Here is an 18,504-nt window from a genome sequence, read left to right on the forward strand (position 1 = left end):
ACAACCCTTCAGGACCAAATTGAGTTTTCCAAAAGTGTTGATCAAAATGAGTTACTTATCCAAGACAGAGGATTCGTCACTTCTGTGTATCAGCCCCACTTCATTTCAAAATCTTCTGGTGATTCTAGAAAAGTGGGGAATAATTTTAAGGCTGCTTAAATATATACAATTTTCTAATTAATGAGATATTGGTAATGCACTTTACAGAATTTAAATTTTCAGTTTATTTAAAGTTTTTGTTGGTTTCACAGTGGCACAAGCATTTTTAAGAACCATATTTTATTATTAAAATTCCATCAGTGGTTTTAAACAGGTATAAAATTTATAAAATGTGCTTAAAGCTATTGTCACTTTGATCCTTATAGACAATTGGTAATTTAACCAATTTTCATCGAAACTGTCATTTCCCTCTATTGCCTCAGCATTCTGTCCTTTAATATTTCTGTACTCCTTTATTAGGCAGAGAATTTTTGCTTTTATTTTAAAATATTTCTCAATTTTTTCCGAAAATTAAAATTCTTATTCTGTTTCTCAAAGATTATCTTTGTATTAACTGACTTCCACTAAAAGCATTTTTCTTTCTTTTCATCTTCCCCCCCCCGCCCCTCCCAACTTTTCATTGAGGAGTACTCAAACTGTGTGGCTCAAATGTAAACACTTTTAGCCTACAGTGAACAATTTCAGACAAATTGATCAGGTTCAACAGCAATGAGAGAGTAAGATTAAGGTCCTGTGTCTTGCTTTTCATTAGTCGTGAATCTCAAACCTGGTCATTACTAAATAGCTTCCATTATACTGTGTGCATTCAAACGAACTTCCACTGTGTGCTGACGTGATATACCAAAAAAGAACTGGATTTAGAGTTAAAAATCTGGTGATAAATGGTTTTATCTTTATGTAGTGGATCATAGTCTTGTAGTCTCTAACAGCTGTATTTCTTCTGAATGTGATAGGATAAAAAGATTAGAGAAATTAAAGAGAGAGGCCCCTCTTTCCTTATGAAGTGTAGGAGTTTGAATCTCCATGCGTAACAAGGAACTGAAATTGCTTGTTCCAGTACTCAGCATCCAGTCTCTTTTAGCTTTCTAAATCTGGATTTGCCTACCAGGCTGTCTGAAAAAAGGGATGTGAAACACTTCCTCCATCTCCTTACAGTGCTTTATGGGATGATGACACACTTGTAAAGAACTGAGAAGAAAGATAGGAGAGGGAGAGCAGCTACTCAGTTTGGTGTCATTCTGGAATACTGTGGGAAATGCAGTACCCTCTTGCCTCCAGACTCTTCAGGTCACAGGAACTTTCTGACTGTAAATCTCAGGGCAGTCTCTTACAACATTAAGTTTGTGCTTTCTCAAATTGCAACAGATTTGCTTAATAAAAAAGAAATGGATTGCTAATGACATTTCTTTTGGGAGATCTCTTAGATCTCTGAAATACATCTTGTGTGCATGTGTCTCATTTGTCCATCCATGCTTGGGTAACACTGAGCAAGGTTGTCTGTTTTAGGTTCAGAGGCTGAACTGAGTTGTGTATCTAACCTGTCTGTTTTGTAAGCAAAACTGAAGCAGAGTCTCAGGAGTAGCTCTGTCTTTGGTTGTCAGTTAACCTGCTGTTCTGAGGAACCTCAGAAGGTGCTCCAAGCTGATCTTATTTAGTGGTGTTTTTCACTTGCCTTTGAAATCAGTTGACTACACATGAAGCAACTGAATATAGGCTGCTTCATGTCCTTCCCCCCAGTGGAAATGTTAGCACTCTTAGCTGGTGCTTATTGCCTCCACGGACCAAATTGTGAGAGAAATTACATGTCTCATTGTTTTCCAGCAGGCTCAAAGTTAGCCATCAACATATCCAATCTGCAACATTGTGCTGTTCTCACTGAAAACAAGGGAAGTTTCCACTGGCTGTTTCTACAAGGTCCAGTCTTGCAAAGTTGCTCTCTTTGTGGAGAAAAAAAAGCACTGTCCTATCCTGTGGTAGGTATCTACTGGCTTGGGATTTGAGTGCTTTTGTAATACTGCAAAATGCATGCATTAAATAAGAAAATGGAAGAAGGAAATCCTGCAGTGCTTTCTGAATTTGAAGTGAAATTGCAAGAAAAATCTAGATACATTACCTGATGTATGAAAATAGCTGTTATGATAAAAATATGTAACTTCCCATTTGGAAATCCCTCTTCAGCACCAGGCAATAGTTACAATGCTCACATGCTCCAAGGAATGTTTTACTGAACTTGTGATGAACTGTGAATCTGTTTTTTTTTTTCTTAGGTTTTCAGAACAAACAAGAGAAATTCGGTTTCTTTTCTTTTTTTTCAAAAGTGAGAAGTAACTCAGGAAAATGACTCTGATGATTTTTTTGGTAATGTTTGTCATGGAATCTGCCACTGGTAAGTAAAAGTCTTCAATTCAAAACCAGAACCTTCAAAATATGTGCCAGCATCTTGACAGTTGCTTGGAGTAGGACAAGTTTTGTGTTTTGCAGCCAAGAACAAAAACTTAAAGGTTTGGCAATTTCAGCCCAGCTCCAGGCTTGGGAAATTTGGTCCCAAACACCAAAATTATGAAATGAAAAAGCAAGGATGCTACCTGGAGAAACCTGATGCTGTTGTATGTGACCATGACTGTGTGAAGAGACATAGCAAGCAAGAGAAAGAGTCTGCTTCTTTTTGTGCCATTCGGAAGTGTGGTCACAATAGTTGCTAAACAACAATAATCTCTGAGAACCTTAGGAGAAAGAGAGACTGAAGGCTGATTTTATTTTTGACTCTTAATGCTAGATCATGGTTCCTTTTCTGTACTTTTCATGACTTCTGTATGCAAAAGCAAATTTGAGAAATTTGTGCGGAAAGGCAGACTTAAAAACTAAATTTTACACACATAATCTCGTTCCAAGGCAACTTTCCAAAGACATCTGAAGTTTTTCAGAAATATATCTACATAATGATTCTGTTTTAATTAAGAAGATAAGGAAATACAAATGTTAATTTATAGGATCTGTGCTTTTATCTCAGACATATTTGTGAAGTCAAATCATATGTGAAGAACTTCTCCTTTCTCTTTCCATTTGTGGGAGCTGCTTTACTGTAGAGTGAGGCCAGATTCTGCCCTTTCAGAATTTTATTCTGACTCTGTGGAACTCATGTGAAAGAATCATAGAGATAGGGAAATGTCTTTTTATTTTCAGCCGCCTTTTTCTTCTGGTATTGCTTTGGTAAGATAGAATAAAGGTGTGGAAAACTGAGGTTTTCAGAAAATACTGCAGGAATAAATAAATAAATGCTGCCAGACCACTTTGCTGAAAGAATTCTCTTTATAAGATACCAGCAGCACAGCAAATTACTTTAAAGTCAGGTTAATGTAATTTTCTGAAATAAGTAGTTGGCTTCCTAACGTATCTTTTTTTCCCCTTTCTCTGAAGAAAAGCTGTGCCCCCTTCGTGCCTCCATTGATGTTCTAGAAGGGGAATATTTTTTCCTTTGTTACCTTGAGTCAAGGCAAGAACATTTTCAGGAAGAAGCATACACAATAAACTGGTACAAAGAAAGTGCTGGAAAGCAGCAACTGGTAAAGGAAACACACAGAATTGTTTCACAAATGAATTTTCTGGAGTTTTGGCCAGCTGAACTCAGTGACTCTGGGAATTACTCTGTCATTCACAGGTGGGTACACATCAGAATGTATAAATGTCTTGCCTGTGCACATGTCTATGATGAAGATAATTTCTTTGTCTTGTTTTGTAGAGATAGTGGCATCTATATAAAAGGGGCTCAGGGAACTGCATTAACTACAGTGTCATTTCACACTTCATTTCACAATAACTGTCAAGGTGAACTTTTAATATTTACAAATATCTATAAGGAGTTTCAGCCTTTTAAATGTTCTGTAAACCTTTTGATAAGGCAGGTAGCATTTTTTCTGGCTTGTGATTAATTACCTAAGCAAAATGAGTGTCAGGCAGCCCTTCTGTCCCCTGACAAGGAAAAGGAAACATTTGCTTGTCTTCTTCCCCAGACTTGTTCTTGCTTGCTGTGTTGAGCAGATCTCATGCTATGAGGCTTGCCAAATCATCTAACTGTATAGTAAAGATTAAACATAGCATAGCTAAACTCTGCTTTCTGTTCAAACCTTTCCCTGCATGAAGCCATTCAAAGAACAAATTAAATAATTGGATTTGATTTCTTACTGCTGTAGAACATCATGGGTTAAAAGGAGAAATAAGGATGGGCCTCCATTATTTGGTGCCAGTCTTCACTGGAACACCTTAAAAGACTAAGGGACTAAATCAAAGGTTTGTTGCACTGAGTTCTTATGACTAACTTGCACTAAACCCATAATTCAGCATTTACAGTTGAAGCAACAATTCATTTGAAGCAGATTACCTTGCATGTAATGATTTGTCCTGTTCTCCAAGTAATAATTTTAAGGTTCTAGGCAGGTTTGTAAAGGTTACGGGACGCGGATACTGAAAAATGCTCCCCATGTTTTTCCAGAAATATCGCAGGCTCAAGTTCGATACTTTACAGTTTGAAGCTAGACTTCAATTGTTAACTTCCAAGTTAACTTGGAAGCTGCAATCTCCTTGTTTTATTTTTCCATGCATCATTACTAGTACCTCCTTATTGATACTATTTTTAAAAGTAGTGAGTCATCGTATATGAAATGCAAAGTATTTTTAATTGAAGGGTAAATAATGAGAAAAATGTATTCATCTATCTTAAATTCAAGAGAATTTTCATTAAGGATGATGGATATGGTAGTTTGTCTAGTTTGTTGTGCAGTTTTGTTGTGTTGATCAGTTGTCTGCATTGTCTCTTCACAAAAAGAGCTATTAAATCTAAAACTCACTCTAATACCACCTAATCAATGGCACAAAATGCAGACTGACTAATTTTGTCACAGGGAAAGATAGGTGGAGATCGTACCTGAATTGCCAGGCTACCGAAGGAGACTGCCACAAGGAGTCTAAAATACAGGACAGAAGAGAAGAGAGCTATGATAACCCCAGCCTTAATTCATGATCATTGTGGTTTTCTGATTATTTTACGGACTTGGAGTAATGACAGTAAATCCACAGTAAATCATAAGAATTCTATCAAGTTATTATGAAAAAGTGTAAACCTCAAAACTGAAGGAAGCAGCCTTACATATAGAAGAAGGAAATGACAGGAAAAGAACTGAAGTAAAACTATTAAAATGAGGTTTGTTAAAATAAGTAATTGTTGGAAAACATGAAAATATCAGAATCCTTTATGAAATGTCTTGATTTACTAATTTGCTTAAGAGAGAAACTGGGCAAAAAAGTCTTGATTACATCAGAGCATTTGTTTGAAATTGAGAGTTTTGATTTTCTGCTTTTTTGTCTTGTGTTCTAGGACTATGTTAGCTGCTACATTTTAAAAATCAGTTTTGAAAGAAAGTATTTTTGCTTTGAGGAAAAAATTTCTTACTCTGAAACTCCTTGCCTTGCCTTGCCCTTCCCCTTGCCCTTCCTCCTGCCCTTCCCTTCTTCTTTTCTTTTCATTAGGCCCATATGAATACTCATTTTTCTGTTAGGATCAGAATGATGCCAGAAGCTTGCAATCCTCCGGTGAGAGCTCTTCACAGGTCTCACTGCTGGAACAACAGGCATAATGGATTTTAATGGGATCTTTGGCTTACTTCATATGATGGATTTCACTATTGGCAGGCAAATTAAATGAGATACATTTCAGAAAATACAGAAGATTATTGAATTTTTTTTTTTCTGCAGAGACAGAGGATTTTAGCAGTTGCTGTAGGGAAAGATTGTGGGCTATTGTGGACTACTGAACTGGTTTAATATTTAATAAGAATGACTGAGTGGAATTAGTTTAATTTCAGAGTATTTATAGGAGGTTAAAGGGATTACTTTTGAAAGAAGGAATGCTAAATATATTTTTATTTATCTTCTAAATTTTCAACTATTAATTTGGGGATAGGTATTTGTAAGCTATATTGGAAATAATTTTTAGATTACTTATAACTGTTTAGGCAGTTTCAGGGAACAATGTGACAGCTACATATACTGCAGATTTTCAAGAAAAGAAGACAACATGACAGATTTTGCAAACTCATTAAACAAAGGAATTTTTTTTCTGCTGTGTTACAACTGACAATATACAAGAAGTAAGAGGCGAAGGTGATCTAACAATGTTTTTATGGTGTTTTAACCGCTTATTTTTTACTTATAAAGGAATCAGAAGGTTTACAGTTAACCTAGAAGTGTCCTGCTGAGACGTATGTAGATAGCTGGAGTGTGCATATATGTGTGTTGATGTGTTCACGTGTGTTAGTACACTAGACTTAGGATGTTAATTCAGGAATCAATGGACATCACCTCTAAGCATGAATGTGCCCATCTTCAGCAACATTCTTGCTGAAAAATTTCACATGTACTTGTAGTGAGTGTGGTAAGCAGAAAAAAACTGTGTCACAGGTCTTTGGAAAGATTTTAAATTTGTATGGGTGTTTTTTATAGCCTATATCCTGTGGTTGTCAAAGAGAAAAACAGAATACAAAAAAGCAGGTCATCAGGTTGCTCTGTTTTGGTGACCTTGAAACGGAGGGAACTTACACGTTCCTGAAAAAAACCCAAAACTACAGAGAACCATGATAAATACACGATAAATTTTAAAATCCTAATATTTTTCAACTTTTCAATATGATTAGAACAGTTGAAAGCCATAGGAACATGCATTTGGAGTTAATACTGCAATTTGGAAAGCAGAGTGACAGTTTCTGCAGTAGATTGAAATATTGCGATAACACTGGCTTGCTGCAGTGAAATAGCTAAGGGATGACTTAGAATTGGTTATGTATCCAGTAAACTTGGTTTATATTCTCTAAGGGCTTTCACTTCCCTGTATCATCTTCTGAGCCAAGCTAGATTTTGTTGTTCCTTCTTGGTGGGTTTGTTGGGGGAAGATTGAAAGTCTGTTAAACCAGAAATGGTTTGTTCCTGACAAAATATCACTAAAGACTCTCAACAAGTAAAAACCAGGATAAAAATATAACAATTTAGACACTAGCAGTTTAAAAAATACACCTAAATGCCTTTTTTATATATATATATTGAAAACCGTTCTATATGGCAGGCAACTAGAAATGATGCAAGACAAATTAATCTTTGTTTGCATAGGTATGGTTTTAATACCTTCCAGGGACATTCTCCTTGCCAGATTTTGGCTCATCAGGTAGAATATCTTGATCCACTTCGAGTGATTTCCCCAAACAGGATCACAGAAGAAACCTTCTGTGGAGTGACAGTGCTGAGGGGAACATGTGGCTTTACAGATCCTTTTCTTTCATCTGCTGAATTTAGACAGTAAAATCATATGCATTTCGTGGCTAGATCTGTAAATTGCTTCTCTGACATTATTCAGATTGGTAGAGTGATGCCTAAAGAAACACACAGACTCAGTGGAATTAATTTGATATAATGTTTATGTCTACACCTAAACTTATCTTAGGTACCTTTACTGTCAGGGAGAGAGAGGCCTTTCTGGGCCACAGATTATCTTGTCCTAAAGCAAACATAAAAAATAGGTCATATAAACTGCACTCTAACAGGTTGACTACTGACTGTGGTCCCACTGCTGACTGTGATTAGTAGCTCTGATTTAAATGTGTAAATATGATATTGAAGAATAGGTGAGAAGGACTCCACCCACTGTAAATACCCATGCAAGCTTATCTCTGATGGAAAAGTTTTGGTAAGGCTTTTCCTGTTTGTAACAGCATAGGTAGCTGATTTAGAAACCAAACCACGATGTTTTGGTTTAAAGAGTCAATTACGAGTAATAAACATCTCAAGTGAGTAAGGAGAACTTGTGTAGGTTGAAAAAGGGCTACAGTGCAAAGAGGGTGAGCAGAATACATAAATACATTTGTTTAGGGGGCTTAAAAAGCAGAAGAGAAACAACCCAAGACTTGGTCTAAATTCATCATAAAAATTATGTCCTAATAGCTCTTCTGAGTCCTGTACACTCAAAAGGCATGTCAAGAATGATATTTAAGATGATGTACTCACCAGGGATGCTTCTCCATTCCAACTGCTTTGTCCTCTTGGCCTCTCTCATTGAAACAATTCTTGACCAGTTGCAGTTCTGGAAGCAATTTTTTTTTCTTTTCTTGGAGGCAGAAAGATTCAAACATATTTATGAAGATATGACTGACATTGGAGGGAAGTGCTCTGTGATTGCTGCTTTTTCTTTGTCAGGCCCTGCTCGTTCAGAAAACAAATGAGAGCTTTATGCACTAATTGCAAAATCTCACCCATTAACTGTCAGAATCTCACCCGCTAACTGACAGCAACATATGGCTTTCTCTTAAGCTCTAACTTTGCCAAATTTAAGTCAAAAGTCCTCCAGCTTCCTTTCCCTTGGTAGTCATGTATTTGGATATATCAGTGAAATAACAGCTATAATCTGATTCTTTCAAGGAATATATGGATAGAACTTAGTAGATATCTAAATGACAGTCATCAGCTCCCAGATATTCAAAAGAGGTATTTCTTGAGCATATTTGTGTGATCTTTTCTAGACACTGCATGGGATGTGATGCCTCTGCTGCAGAAGTGGTAGTTCCTGACTCTTCCAGTCAGCCTGGGGTGCTCAGCTACTGTAGATCTTTGAGCAGTTCAGACTCAAAAGACAAAGAGATGCGCCCTTTCCAAAATGCCTTGTTTAGCAGACATGCTTGAATCCATAAATGATGCTGTGATTCATGAGACTTGTGGAGTTTAGAAATATTTCCAAAATATCAGTGACTATCTGCAGAGTATCAAACAATGATTAATGTTGCTTTATGAACCATATCAGAGTTGCCAGTCTTATCATTTATTTTACAAATATATTTTTCAGTTATGGCTTTTAACCTTAGCAACACATAGGAAATTAAGCCTGCAGGATCTTTAGCTGATTCAAGGTCCAAGATTCTTTGATGCTCTCATGTAACTGTTCATGATGTCACAGACTGTTGCATCCTTGTTCAGGTCAATGTAGCATATATTGTCACGTTCCATAGATGTAATTGTATTGTCAGATGTTTTTCGGTAGTGTGTTTAGTTTAGGTAACCTGTTTGGTTAAAGGAAATAACACTTATTTGGGAGTGGGAAACTATAAAGGGGAATAAAAATAATTAGGTCACTGTAGATGTACTTTTTACCTACCAGATGTATTTGAGAATTTATTTGTGTTTTGTAACTCACTAAGTTGCATAATTTTTAAAAGCTCCTAAAACTGATTTTGCTTTATCTTTTTTTTTCTTAGCAATGGAAAACAAAATTTAACAATTCAAAAATGGACCTTGAATGTACTTGAAAGAAATAAAAGTAGCTGTTTCAACAAAAATCATTTGACTACAGAAATTAAAAGTGCTGGAACTGGTCATTCACTGAAATGCAGTGATTTGTCCATCTATGAAAATGAGAGCATAACATGGTACAAGGTAATTACTGAAACAGTGTCACTCAAATCATTGCCTATAGAAACAAAACATCTGATTACAGGAAATATTAATTGCAAACATTTTTAGAAGCATCTACAAACATTGTAAAGCTTTAATTTCTCATGGGATTAGGGCAAAAAACTTTAGACAGGTATGCAAAACAAAGTTTTTGTCTGCCCTCAGATTTGTTAAAAAAATACACCTGTTACAGAAGTTATTAAACTCATAGTTTGGAATCATAAAAGATTTGATGTGCATGTCTGTTTGCTGATTTAGGCAGCAGCTGGTTTAGCCAGCTGCCACTTTGCTGATACAGATATTGTACTGATGCTAAATGAGGTGCCAAGATTTTTATTTTACAGTTGGCATGTACTTGTAAAGTAATTACAAACTTTTCAATTTTTCTGTTTCTGAACACTTTTTACATGTGTAACAGATCCAGTTCTGTTCATTTTTTGGCAAGTCATCACTTTGAGAAGTGATCCTTATTCCTCTCAGGTCTCCTGGTTGGAGTAACAGACCCTGTTCACTCCAAGATCAGTCAGTTTCTGGAGGAGATTTTGACTGATTTAGTAAAGGCATCTGGAGTAACCTGGCAAGAATGAACTACAGCCCTGTTTTCTTGTGTTTCAGGGCCTGGGATGATGGGACCATTGATGGATAGGGCCATAGGTCGTTATATTTTCCTCAGTTGCAATGTTCTGAACTTCTAATGGGTTAAATGTTCAGATGTGGCATTTAAGTGACCATGAGTGAAAATTGGGTGCACACCTCTTTTGGGTCAGACACTTGTCTTTGAGACAGTGAAAAGGTGATGGTGATACTTGTGTCAAAAAACCCTCATCATTTCTTCAATGTTTTGAATGCACGTTTGCTACAGAATAGTATTTTCTGGTTTTATTTTATTGCAGGACTGCAAGAACTATGAACATGAAACAGAGAGGGAACTAAATTTTAGAACCCTAACAGTACAGCACTCTGGGATATATACCTGTAAAATTTTAATCAGTCATGAAGGAAGGATATACCACAGCACAAATACAATTAAACTTGTAGTAGAAGAAGGTAAGAAAGCTTTCTAAAATTTTGAAGCATACTTTTTGGTTCATTTTACTATGGAGATTTTTCATTGCACTTCTCATTTGATAAATATATACCAAGGGGAACAAGTCTGGTAATCTGAACTACTTCAGAATAATTTGAGAAGTAAAAAAGCAGAAGTTAAGATGAAATATAACCAATTTTGGAAGATGTATTTAGTATGTTTTCCCTGCAGTTTTATTTTTTTTTCAAAATAGCTGCTCTAAGTAAGTTATTTAAACTTACTGAGAATTTTGCACAAGAGCCTTTCCAACCATTGCAAATTGTACTCTGTATTTATATGTATGTGAAAAAATTCAACAAGACATACTGGGTTTTAAACTACTCAGTAATGCCAGAACCCAGATATTATGTGAATTAAATTGAATGTTTGTGATTAATTTTAGATATAGAGCACGTATGTAACTTCTACTATGGAAGAATGTAAGTAAAGTATTACTTCAATAGCCGTACTTCTGTTTTAGATGCAGCAGAGGCTGTAACTTTGGAGATAGTTGGACATCATGAAGAAATTGAAACAGAAATAGGTATGAGATAACACAAAAATGTTTGTGTAGCTACTCTACCTACAGGCTTTTGTTCTGATTTCCTTATGGTTGATGGTCTGGGTAAGTATAACCAAACTAAGAATTGTCTGTGCATCATCCTGTATCTGATCTAACCTCACATCTGGTAATGTTTTGCCTAGTGTATTACATGATTAATATACAAGTACCCACGATGTACCCTTTCAGAGAGGCAGAAGCTGAGGTTACTGCTACAACCTGCAAGAGAAAGTGGTGGTGGTGGTAAAATATCTCTCCATGGCTTTCTTTTGTAGATAGCAAAACCCATGAAGCAATGTGTAAAAGATGTATGGTTCACTCAGTGAACAGCAGTAATGAGTAATCACCTGATACCTGATGCGGTTGAAAATGTTAGGGAAGTGAGAAGTGTGAGGTATGACGGTCCTGGCAATGTGTGCATGAAGATCTGTATTGTCAAGAGACCTTATCTGTGCTTCTAGGTGGAAGTAGGTTAGATAAAATTATCTGCAGGCTTCACACAGTCTTGGGCAGGATCCAGGAGTTTGCGATTGAGGCTATAAATAATTTTTAAAAACAGAAATTTACCTGTCTTTTTCCTCTCCTGTTCCTGAGGCTTCTCTCTTCTGGGTAGCTAATCCTTCCTTTCCAAAGCTTATCTCCTCTGTGGCTCATACCCATATCTCGTTTGCTCATCTAGGACCTCAGATATTAATTTTGCTGCCTTCCTGCCAATACTGCTTGCTAAGTCCTTTTCCCAATGGTAGTACCCCAATCCTATGGTTCCTCATGCCTTCCAAACTCCCAGTACACCCTTCCTGCACATTTCTGCCTCGTTACTGTGCTTGTCCCAACCCTTAGAAGTTAGAAGGGTCTGGCATCATATACATATGAACTACCTGTCTTCCATCCCTTATCTGCCTTGATAAGATCATTTGATAAGGTCATTGAACTCCCTGCTGAGTGATGAGAAAGATGGCATGGTAGAGAGGGAAGGGAATTTAGGATGAGCCAGATCCATGACCTTTAACATCTCTCATTGTTTAAAATGGCATTCTATAATATTTGCCTCCAAATAGGTCTTGTATATGCTGAAAATGCTAGAGTTGCAAGGTCAATGATACTGGAAGGTTAGGTCTGTGCAACTGTAATTTGGATTTCTAAGGCCTGAATCTGTGATGGCCAGATTTTCAGCTGTATCTTGCTTTGAAGGTTCTAGAAGTCTCTGACAAATCTTGAGAAGTCAGTTTTATGTGCTCTTAGAGAATTGCTGTGCAGACCTTGCTTACTGGAAAGTATTTGTGCATGATGCCCTGAACAAAGACTGACATGCACTTTTCCTGGCTTAATAAAGGGCATTCTGGGTGTATTCCCTGGAAATGATGCTGGAATAACCTAGATGGTTGCAGCTAAATGCAGGTCAGGCTTCCCATGGCAGAGTTTAAAAAATCTCACACTCCAGAGCTGCAGTCTTCCGCCCTTATTTTTTTCCAAGTGTCCAGTTGTCCTTTTAGTTTTGCAATTTCTTAAAACTATCAAAACCTTATGGGGTTGTTCCTGTCAGTTACAGTTAGTGCTTTGAAATGGAACAAGTAGCTGACTGAGTAAATGACTTGTTCATGTATTCAGGAATTTTCAGTTGTGATACTGAGATGATAATTTTCTCTGTGCATGTTCAGCCTGGGCTTTGGTTTTATTCAGTAATCATATATAGTTTACCTGTTATAATGAATTAATTGTTGTAATTCCCCTTACCAGTTACTTACTTTTACCTGGCCCTGGAGCACTGGTGACAGGTTGTCCTCTTATCTTCTCAGCCTGCGGAGCACTGTCTAGTTTATAGAATCATAGAATATCTGAAGTAGAAGGAACCCATAAGCATCATCAAGTCAAATTCCCTTTAGTTCTCTAAAGCCTGAAATTCTCTGGCCTATTTAAAGTCACCTGGCTGTGATGATTTGTCTGAAAGAAAGCAATGCATGACTGTCACTTTGCAACAGTGCATGATTGCTGAAGACACCACCAGTGCAGGTGTAACACCTGTAAAACATTGAGAAGGGGCTATGAAATCCTGAAAGGTGCACAGCTCATAGGATATGTTGCCTGGAAAGCTGACATTTTCTTGCACTGTGTACATGAATACTACTTCTCACTAGATCTTCTCATGTTACGCTTTTTTTGTAGGTAAAGAAGAGATACTCAATTGCACAGGTTTCTTGGGTTATTATATGCAAGAAGATGCCAGCCTCTACTGGTTAATTAACCAAACGTTTCCAGAACAATGCACAGGTATCCCTGAGAATGAACCTTCAATATGTGAAGAAGAGTTCAAAAAATTACAGTAGGTTTCCTGAAAATCCTGCATTTAGTATGTGATAATGTCCTACACTTTGTGGAACTGCAAATTCAGTAAAACCACAGTCTGAGGGTTTTCTTTAGAACCTTTCCCCTCAAAATCTGCCTCTCAGGTGGTTGTAGGTTTCTGTACAGATAGGGTTGCTAACACCATTCCTTATGTTGCAGGTTGGGAAACAAGTTCTATGTCACAAGGCTACTACGGATTAAAAAAGTAAGAGATGAGGACATGCATCATAATTTCACCTGCATGTTGCAAGCTGATGAAAGCACACAGATAAAAATAGTAAAATTGAAGAAAGGTATGGCCTAATCTAGAAAGAATTTATTAATTTTTATTAAGTAATTTTATTAATTATTAATCATGCCAGCCTTCTCAAACCTGAGGGCAGGGTACTCATTTCAAAACACCATTCCTAATACGTCTGTCCGCTTATGAAGGCCCTCATCCATCTGGTGCTGTACATAACAACCCCTGGGTGATTCCTCCTGCTCTCAGACAGGGGCAGAAGTAATCCAAAGCAAAAGAAATGCTGACTACAATGAGCATGTCTTGACAGTGCCTTCATAAAAAAAATCACAAAGATTAAAGTGTTAAAAATCTGCATTTGGAACTAAAAACCCAAAGATAAAATAGTAATAATAATAATAGTAAAGAAAAAGAAAAGCCTGAAAGAGACTGGAGGAAAAAAAAATACAAAAGTATCTCAGCCAAACAGATTAAAGGGAAAATTAAGGACTTATGGATGGGACTGAGAGAGGGGTGAAAGGTAGATAATAACAGGAAATAATAAAGAACCTTAAGGAAACTCATCATAAAAGGAAGTGACCATCAGTTTGGGATGCTGCACATCTATGAGGATCTGTAGTGTCAGTCTTGATCTCACATAGCCTGCACACACATAAATGAACTGTATGTGATTATGTGCAGGATTGTTTCTCCAGTTCTTAGAGTAATCCATGTTGTGTAGTTCCTCTTCATCTCAGGACTAGTGGCATGTATATGTGCTTGAAGCATTAGCAGGAAAGGATTCCCATCAACATTGTGGTTTTTTTGAGATGATTTTTAGGTGTCATAAGTATTGGATACAGTAATCTTGTCATATAATACTCTTTGTTAAGGCTATAATTTGCTGCTTTTCTGTTTTACAGGGAAGACCCAAGACCTACCTGTGCACATATTTACCACTGGAATGGTCCTTGCTCTGCTATTTCCGTTTGTTGTTGTAGCTGTGGTGTTTGTGTTTGTGATGTTTAGGGTCGACTTTGTTCTATTTTACAGAGATACATGCAGAAGAGACGATACTGCTGGAGGTATGATTTTACTAATGCTGACATTGAAATAAGTGTATTGATTAAAAAATAATTTCTAGTAGGTTCTATGAAAAAACCATCTTTGACGAAGATAATTTTTTTATCTTAAATTCAGGAGCAGTGTGAGAAGAAACAAAGAATATATAAAAGAGAACTTGATGGTCAGGTGCTAAAGTGTGTTGTTATATACATGTGGCAATGACAGCAGATAAACAGTGAAGAAGCTTCCTGTGGATCACGCAGTGGAGAGGATGTCAGCTGTTCAGATGAGCTCTGTTCTGACATGTTCTTCATCAGAAAAGTTGATAAGGGTGGAGAAATTTTCAGTTGTCTATTTGTGATGAGGATGAACACTCTGGAGCTGTCAGATGGATAGACTGACACAATTTTTTTTCACCTCACTGATGCCCTTCAGTAAGGTGAAGGTTAAAATGTTCCCTTGACTGTAGAGGCCATTGCATGTTTATAGGTTTGTCACTACATGCACTTAAGGAGAGCTGGAGTGCACACTACCAGTATCTTAACAGGCACCAGCTCTGTGGCCTTCACAGCAAGCAAGCCTGACAATTACTCAATTTAGGAATTATTTTTCTGAAAATTGCAGTGACAAAACTTGCTGTATATATGGGTCTGATTTTCTTGGCCTTTCTTTGTCTCTAAATCAGCTTGAATATAACTTGAATAAACAGCAGTGGTTGGAGATTTTTCAACAATGGTTGGATGTCATTTATGCCTGCCAGTGTTATTTATCTAGTTGTTGATGTCAGCTATCACAGTGTACACTGACTTACAGGGACGATCTCTGAGATCCTGGACTAGGCCACCCTGGAGGAGCTGCCTGTTGAATACTAGGCAATGGATTGCCTACTCCTAGAGCTCTTGAAGGTGTAGGGTTTCATGGACTTGACTTTGTGTTCTCTCTTATGTGGTAAAGTATTCAGAAAGGGAAACAAAGGAGTGCAGTTTAAGAAGAAAAGCCACGTGTGCTGGTGTATCAATCCTGATAGTTGCTCTGGGGCAGTGCGGTGGACCCAGCCTCTGGATTGGTCGTTGATTTCCCAAACCATGACCAGACAAGGCATGCTCTCGTAACAAAAAAAATTAACTGTTTTTTTTCTCTCTTCTGCCAGTACCCATTCTACTTGATACTCTTAGACAAAGTGTAAAATAAATGTGGAAATCTGCGATACCACTTAAATAGCAATTTTATCAGGTTACAGACACATTTTTTGCTTCCCTTCATATCTTGAGCTTCACAGGTGTGACATTAATTGGTTAAATTAATCTGATTTTATTTAAAAAGCACTTTAATGTAGAAAAGTAATGTTCTCAAGTATTTGCCAAATGAAATCAGAATCTTTATATCAAAATTAAATTTCTTCAGGACATTTTTTGAATCCAATGAAGAGTGTTTGAAGACTTTTCAGAGTCTTCAGAAGAAAGAGCAGGAGTTTCTAGATGCTTTGCTACTGAGACACTAAGTTTGAAAACCAGAATAATGAATCAGATACTGGATTTCTAATGGTTGATAACAAGACAACAATTGGTGATTTCTTTTCAGATGGAAAAGAATATGATGCATTTGTGTCTTACCTGAAAGACTGTGCTTCTCCCATTGAAGAGGAGAGAGAATTTGCTTTGAAGATATTGCCCATGATATTAGAAGAAAACTTTGGGTACAAGTTATGTATATTTGAGAGGGATGTATTCCCTGGAGGAGGTGAGTGTATTGAATATTCTTGTCATTGAATAGGCTCATCAAGTTCACAAAAAGGTAAAGTCTATAATTAGAAGGAATTCTGCCATGTGCTGTGCATTGAAAGGATACAGTTTTCATTTAATCTGGACTATGTGCATGCAAAGTTTGCTTGCAAACATTTTACATGTTTTATAGTTACATTTATTAATTAATATACACTTACACACATATGCACACATATATCACTAATTACAAAGAACCAAGATGAAAGGATGAAAGAGCAAGCATCGAGAAGGTTAAGGTGAAGACACAGAAGGTGTCAGATATTTCACAGTAATAGTGCTTTTGCTCTGCTTTTGCTGAGGGCCAGTTAATGTACTCACATTTACTGCACAGAGCAGCTGGTGTTTCTGGTACTAATTATTCTTAGGTAACTTGTATGTTTGCTGTATCTTCAGTGTGGTGGTTGAAACCATATTCTGAATGAAATGGGTGCCATAAAAAAATAGAAATAAGAAATGGAATTTTGTTTGGCCTATGGATGTATCTGACATCTGCTTTTTGCGGATGTTTGGATAAAAGATATTACAAGTTTCCACTTAGTCCAAAGATCTAGTTGAGGAATAGAATTTCATTGTTCAAACCACAGAACAATAAGATCAGTCACCATCCTTCATTAAACAGGATCTTGTCTCCTTATATCCATTCCTGACAAATTTTTCTAACCTGAGAGGTGCCACAGCTCTTGCAAGCCTTTTTTTTTTTAACCTATTCTCTAAGTATTAAAAAAATGTTTACTGACATCTTTCAATAGTTTTAGCTTATTTCCTTTTCTCTGGCCTGATCCATTGTGAACATGGAAAATAGAATATTTCCTTCTTTTTACATGATCCTTTGGTGTTGTAATACCCTTGTCAGCCTCTTTTTACCCTCAGTTTTCTCTTCATTAGGTTAGTTCTGCAGTTTGCTTTGCCTTTCTCTTCAAGTCATGTTGTCCAGATCTCTGATTTATGCAGACTTTGTCCCATGGTTCTAAAACACGCACTGGAAGCTGTGCATGAAAATTCAATTTGATGTTTAAAGGGTATCACCATTCACTTTCATTCACCACTTTTCATGCCAAAAGTCATCAATGTGAAACACAGTTGGAACTCCTTCTGCCATCACATGCTGGTCTTCTTCACCTTGGATTACTGGAAATAGATTTGGATGTTTGATGTCATAAAGGAAGGTGCAACCTGAGGGTTACAGAATACTTGGTGAGAGGTTGCTGTTTGTGCCTTTCTGTGGAATCACTCCAATGGTATCTATTAGGAAAGAGCAAAGAGATGTCTGGTTGGGGGGAAGTTAGATTTTGCTGTCACCTTCTATCCATGTGCCTACAGCCAGACAGCTGTCTAGGGTAGATGAGATTATTAAGTAGGCTTATATCTGCTCTAGAGAATAAGCTTTGACCAATACTGAGTTAATTTTCAGAGACCCTTAATCCTTTATACACATTAATCTCTTCATAAGGGCAAGATGCTTAAATGTTGTCACTTTATAAGAGGGACATTTCTGGTACATATGTGAATTTAAAAGATAAGTCGATTCATTGCCTATCTTTTCAATTGAATTTAACAATGAATTTATCTTTAATTTGCAGCATTTGTTGATGATATCAATTCATTCATTGATAAAAGCAGAAGATTAATCATTATACTGAGCCAGAACTACGTTTCTGACAGAGCCATATATGAACTTGAGAGTGGACTGCATAAAGCCCTAGTTGAAAGAAAAACTAAGATCATATTAATTGAATATATGCCTGTAAGTGACTACAATTTCTTGCCAGAATCACTGTCACTTTTACCATCAAAGAGGGTGGTGAAGTGGAAAAAAGATAAATCTCTTCCTGTGAATTCCAGATTTTGGAAAAATCTTCGGTACCTGATGCCGGCAAAGCCTGTCAAGATAAAGACCAAAGGGCACTGTAATAATCTTGGCTTAGGCTCAGAAGCTGCTCAACCACAGACTGAGGGCTGTGACTTTAATGCAGTTGTATAA

At 36.9% G+C, this 18,504-nt stretch overlaps 1 protein-coding gene across 1 annotated transcript; it reads left to right on the forward strand.

Annotated features, from left to right (window-relative positions):
- Positions 1-3,578: 3,578 nt before the first annotated feature.
- On the forward strand, positions 3,579-18,504 carry IL18R1 (interleukin 18 receptor 1; the record flags this gene model as incomplete). The annotated part of the gene is made up of 9 exons (XM_082277764.1): positions 3,579-3,658; positions 9,288-9,465; positions 10,377-10,530; positions 11,031-11,093; positions 13,275-13,431; positions 13,614-13,747; positions 14,598-14,759; positions 16,321-16,479; positions 18,104-18,504. The coding sequence occupies exons 1-9, from the start codon at positions 3,594-3,596 to the stop codon at positions 18,502-18,504; spliced, it is 1,473 nt and encodes a 490-aa protein (XP_082133890.1). The 5' UTR covers positions 3,579-3,593.

This window comes from Coloeus monedula (assembly GCF_965178545.1).
Source record: "Coloeus monedula genome assembly, chromosome: 3".
In the NCBI taxonomy this organism is placed as follows: Eukaryota; Metazoa; Chordata; class Aves; order Passeriformes; family Corvidae; genus Coloeus; species Coloeus monedula.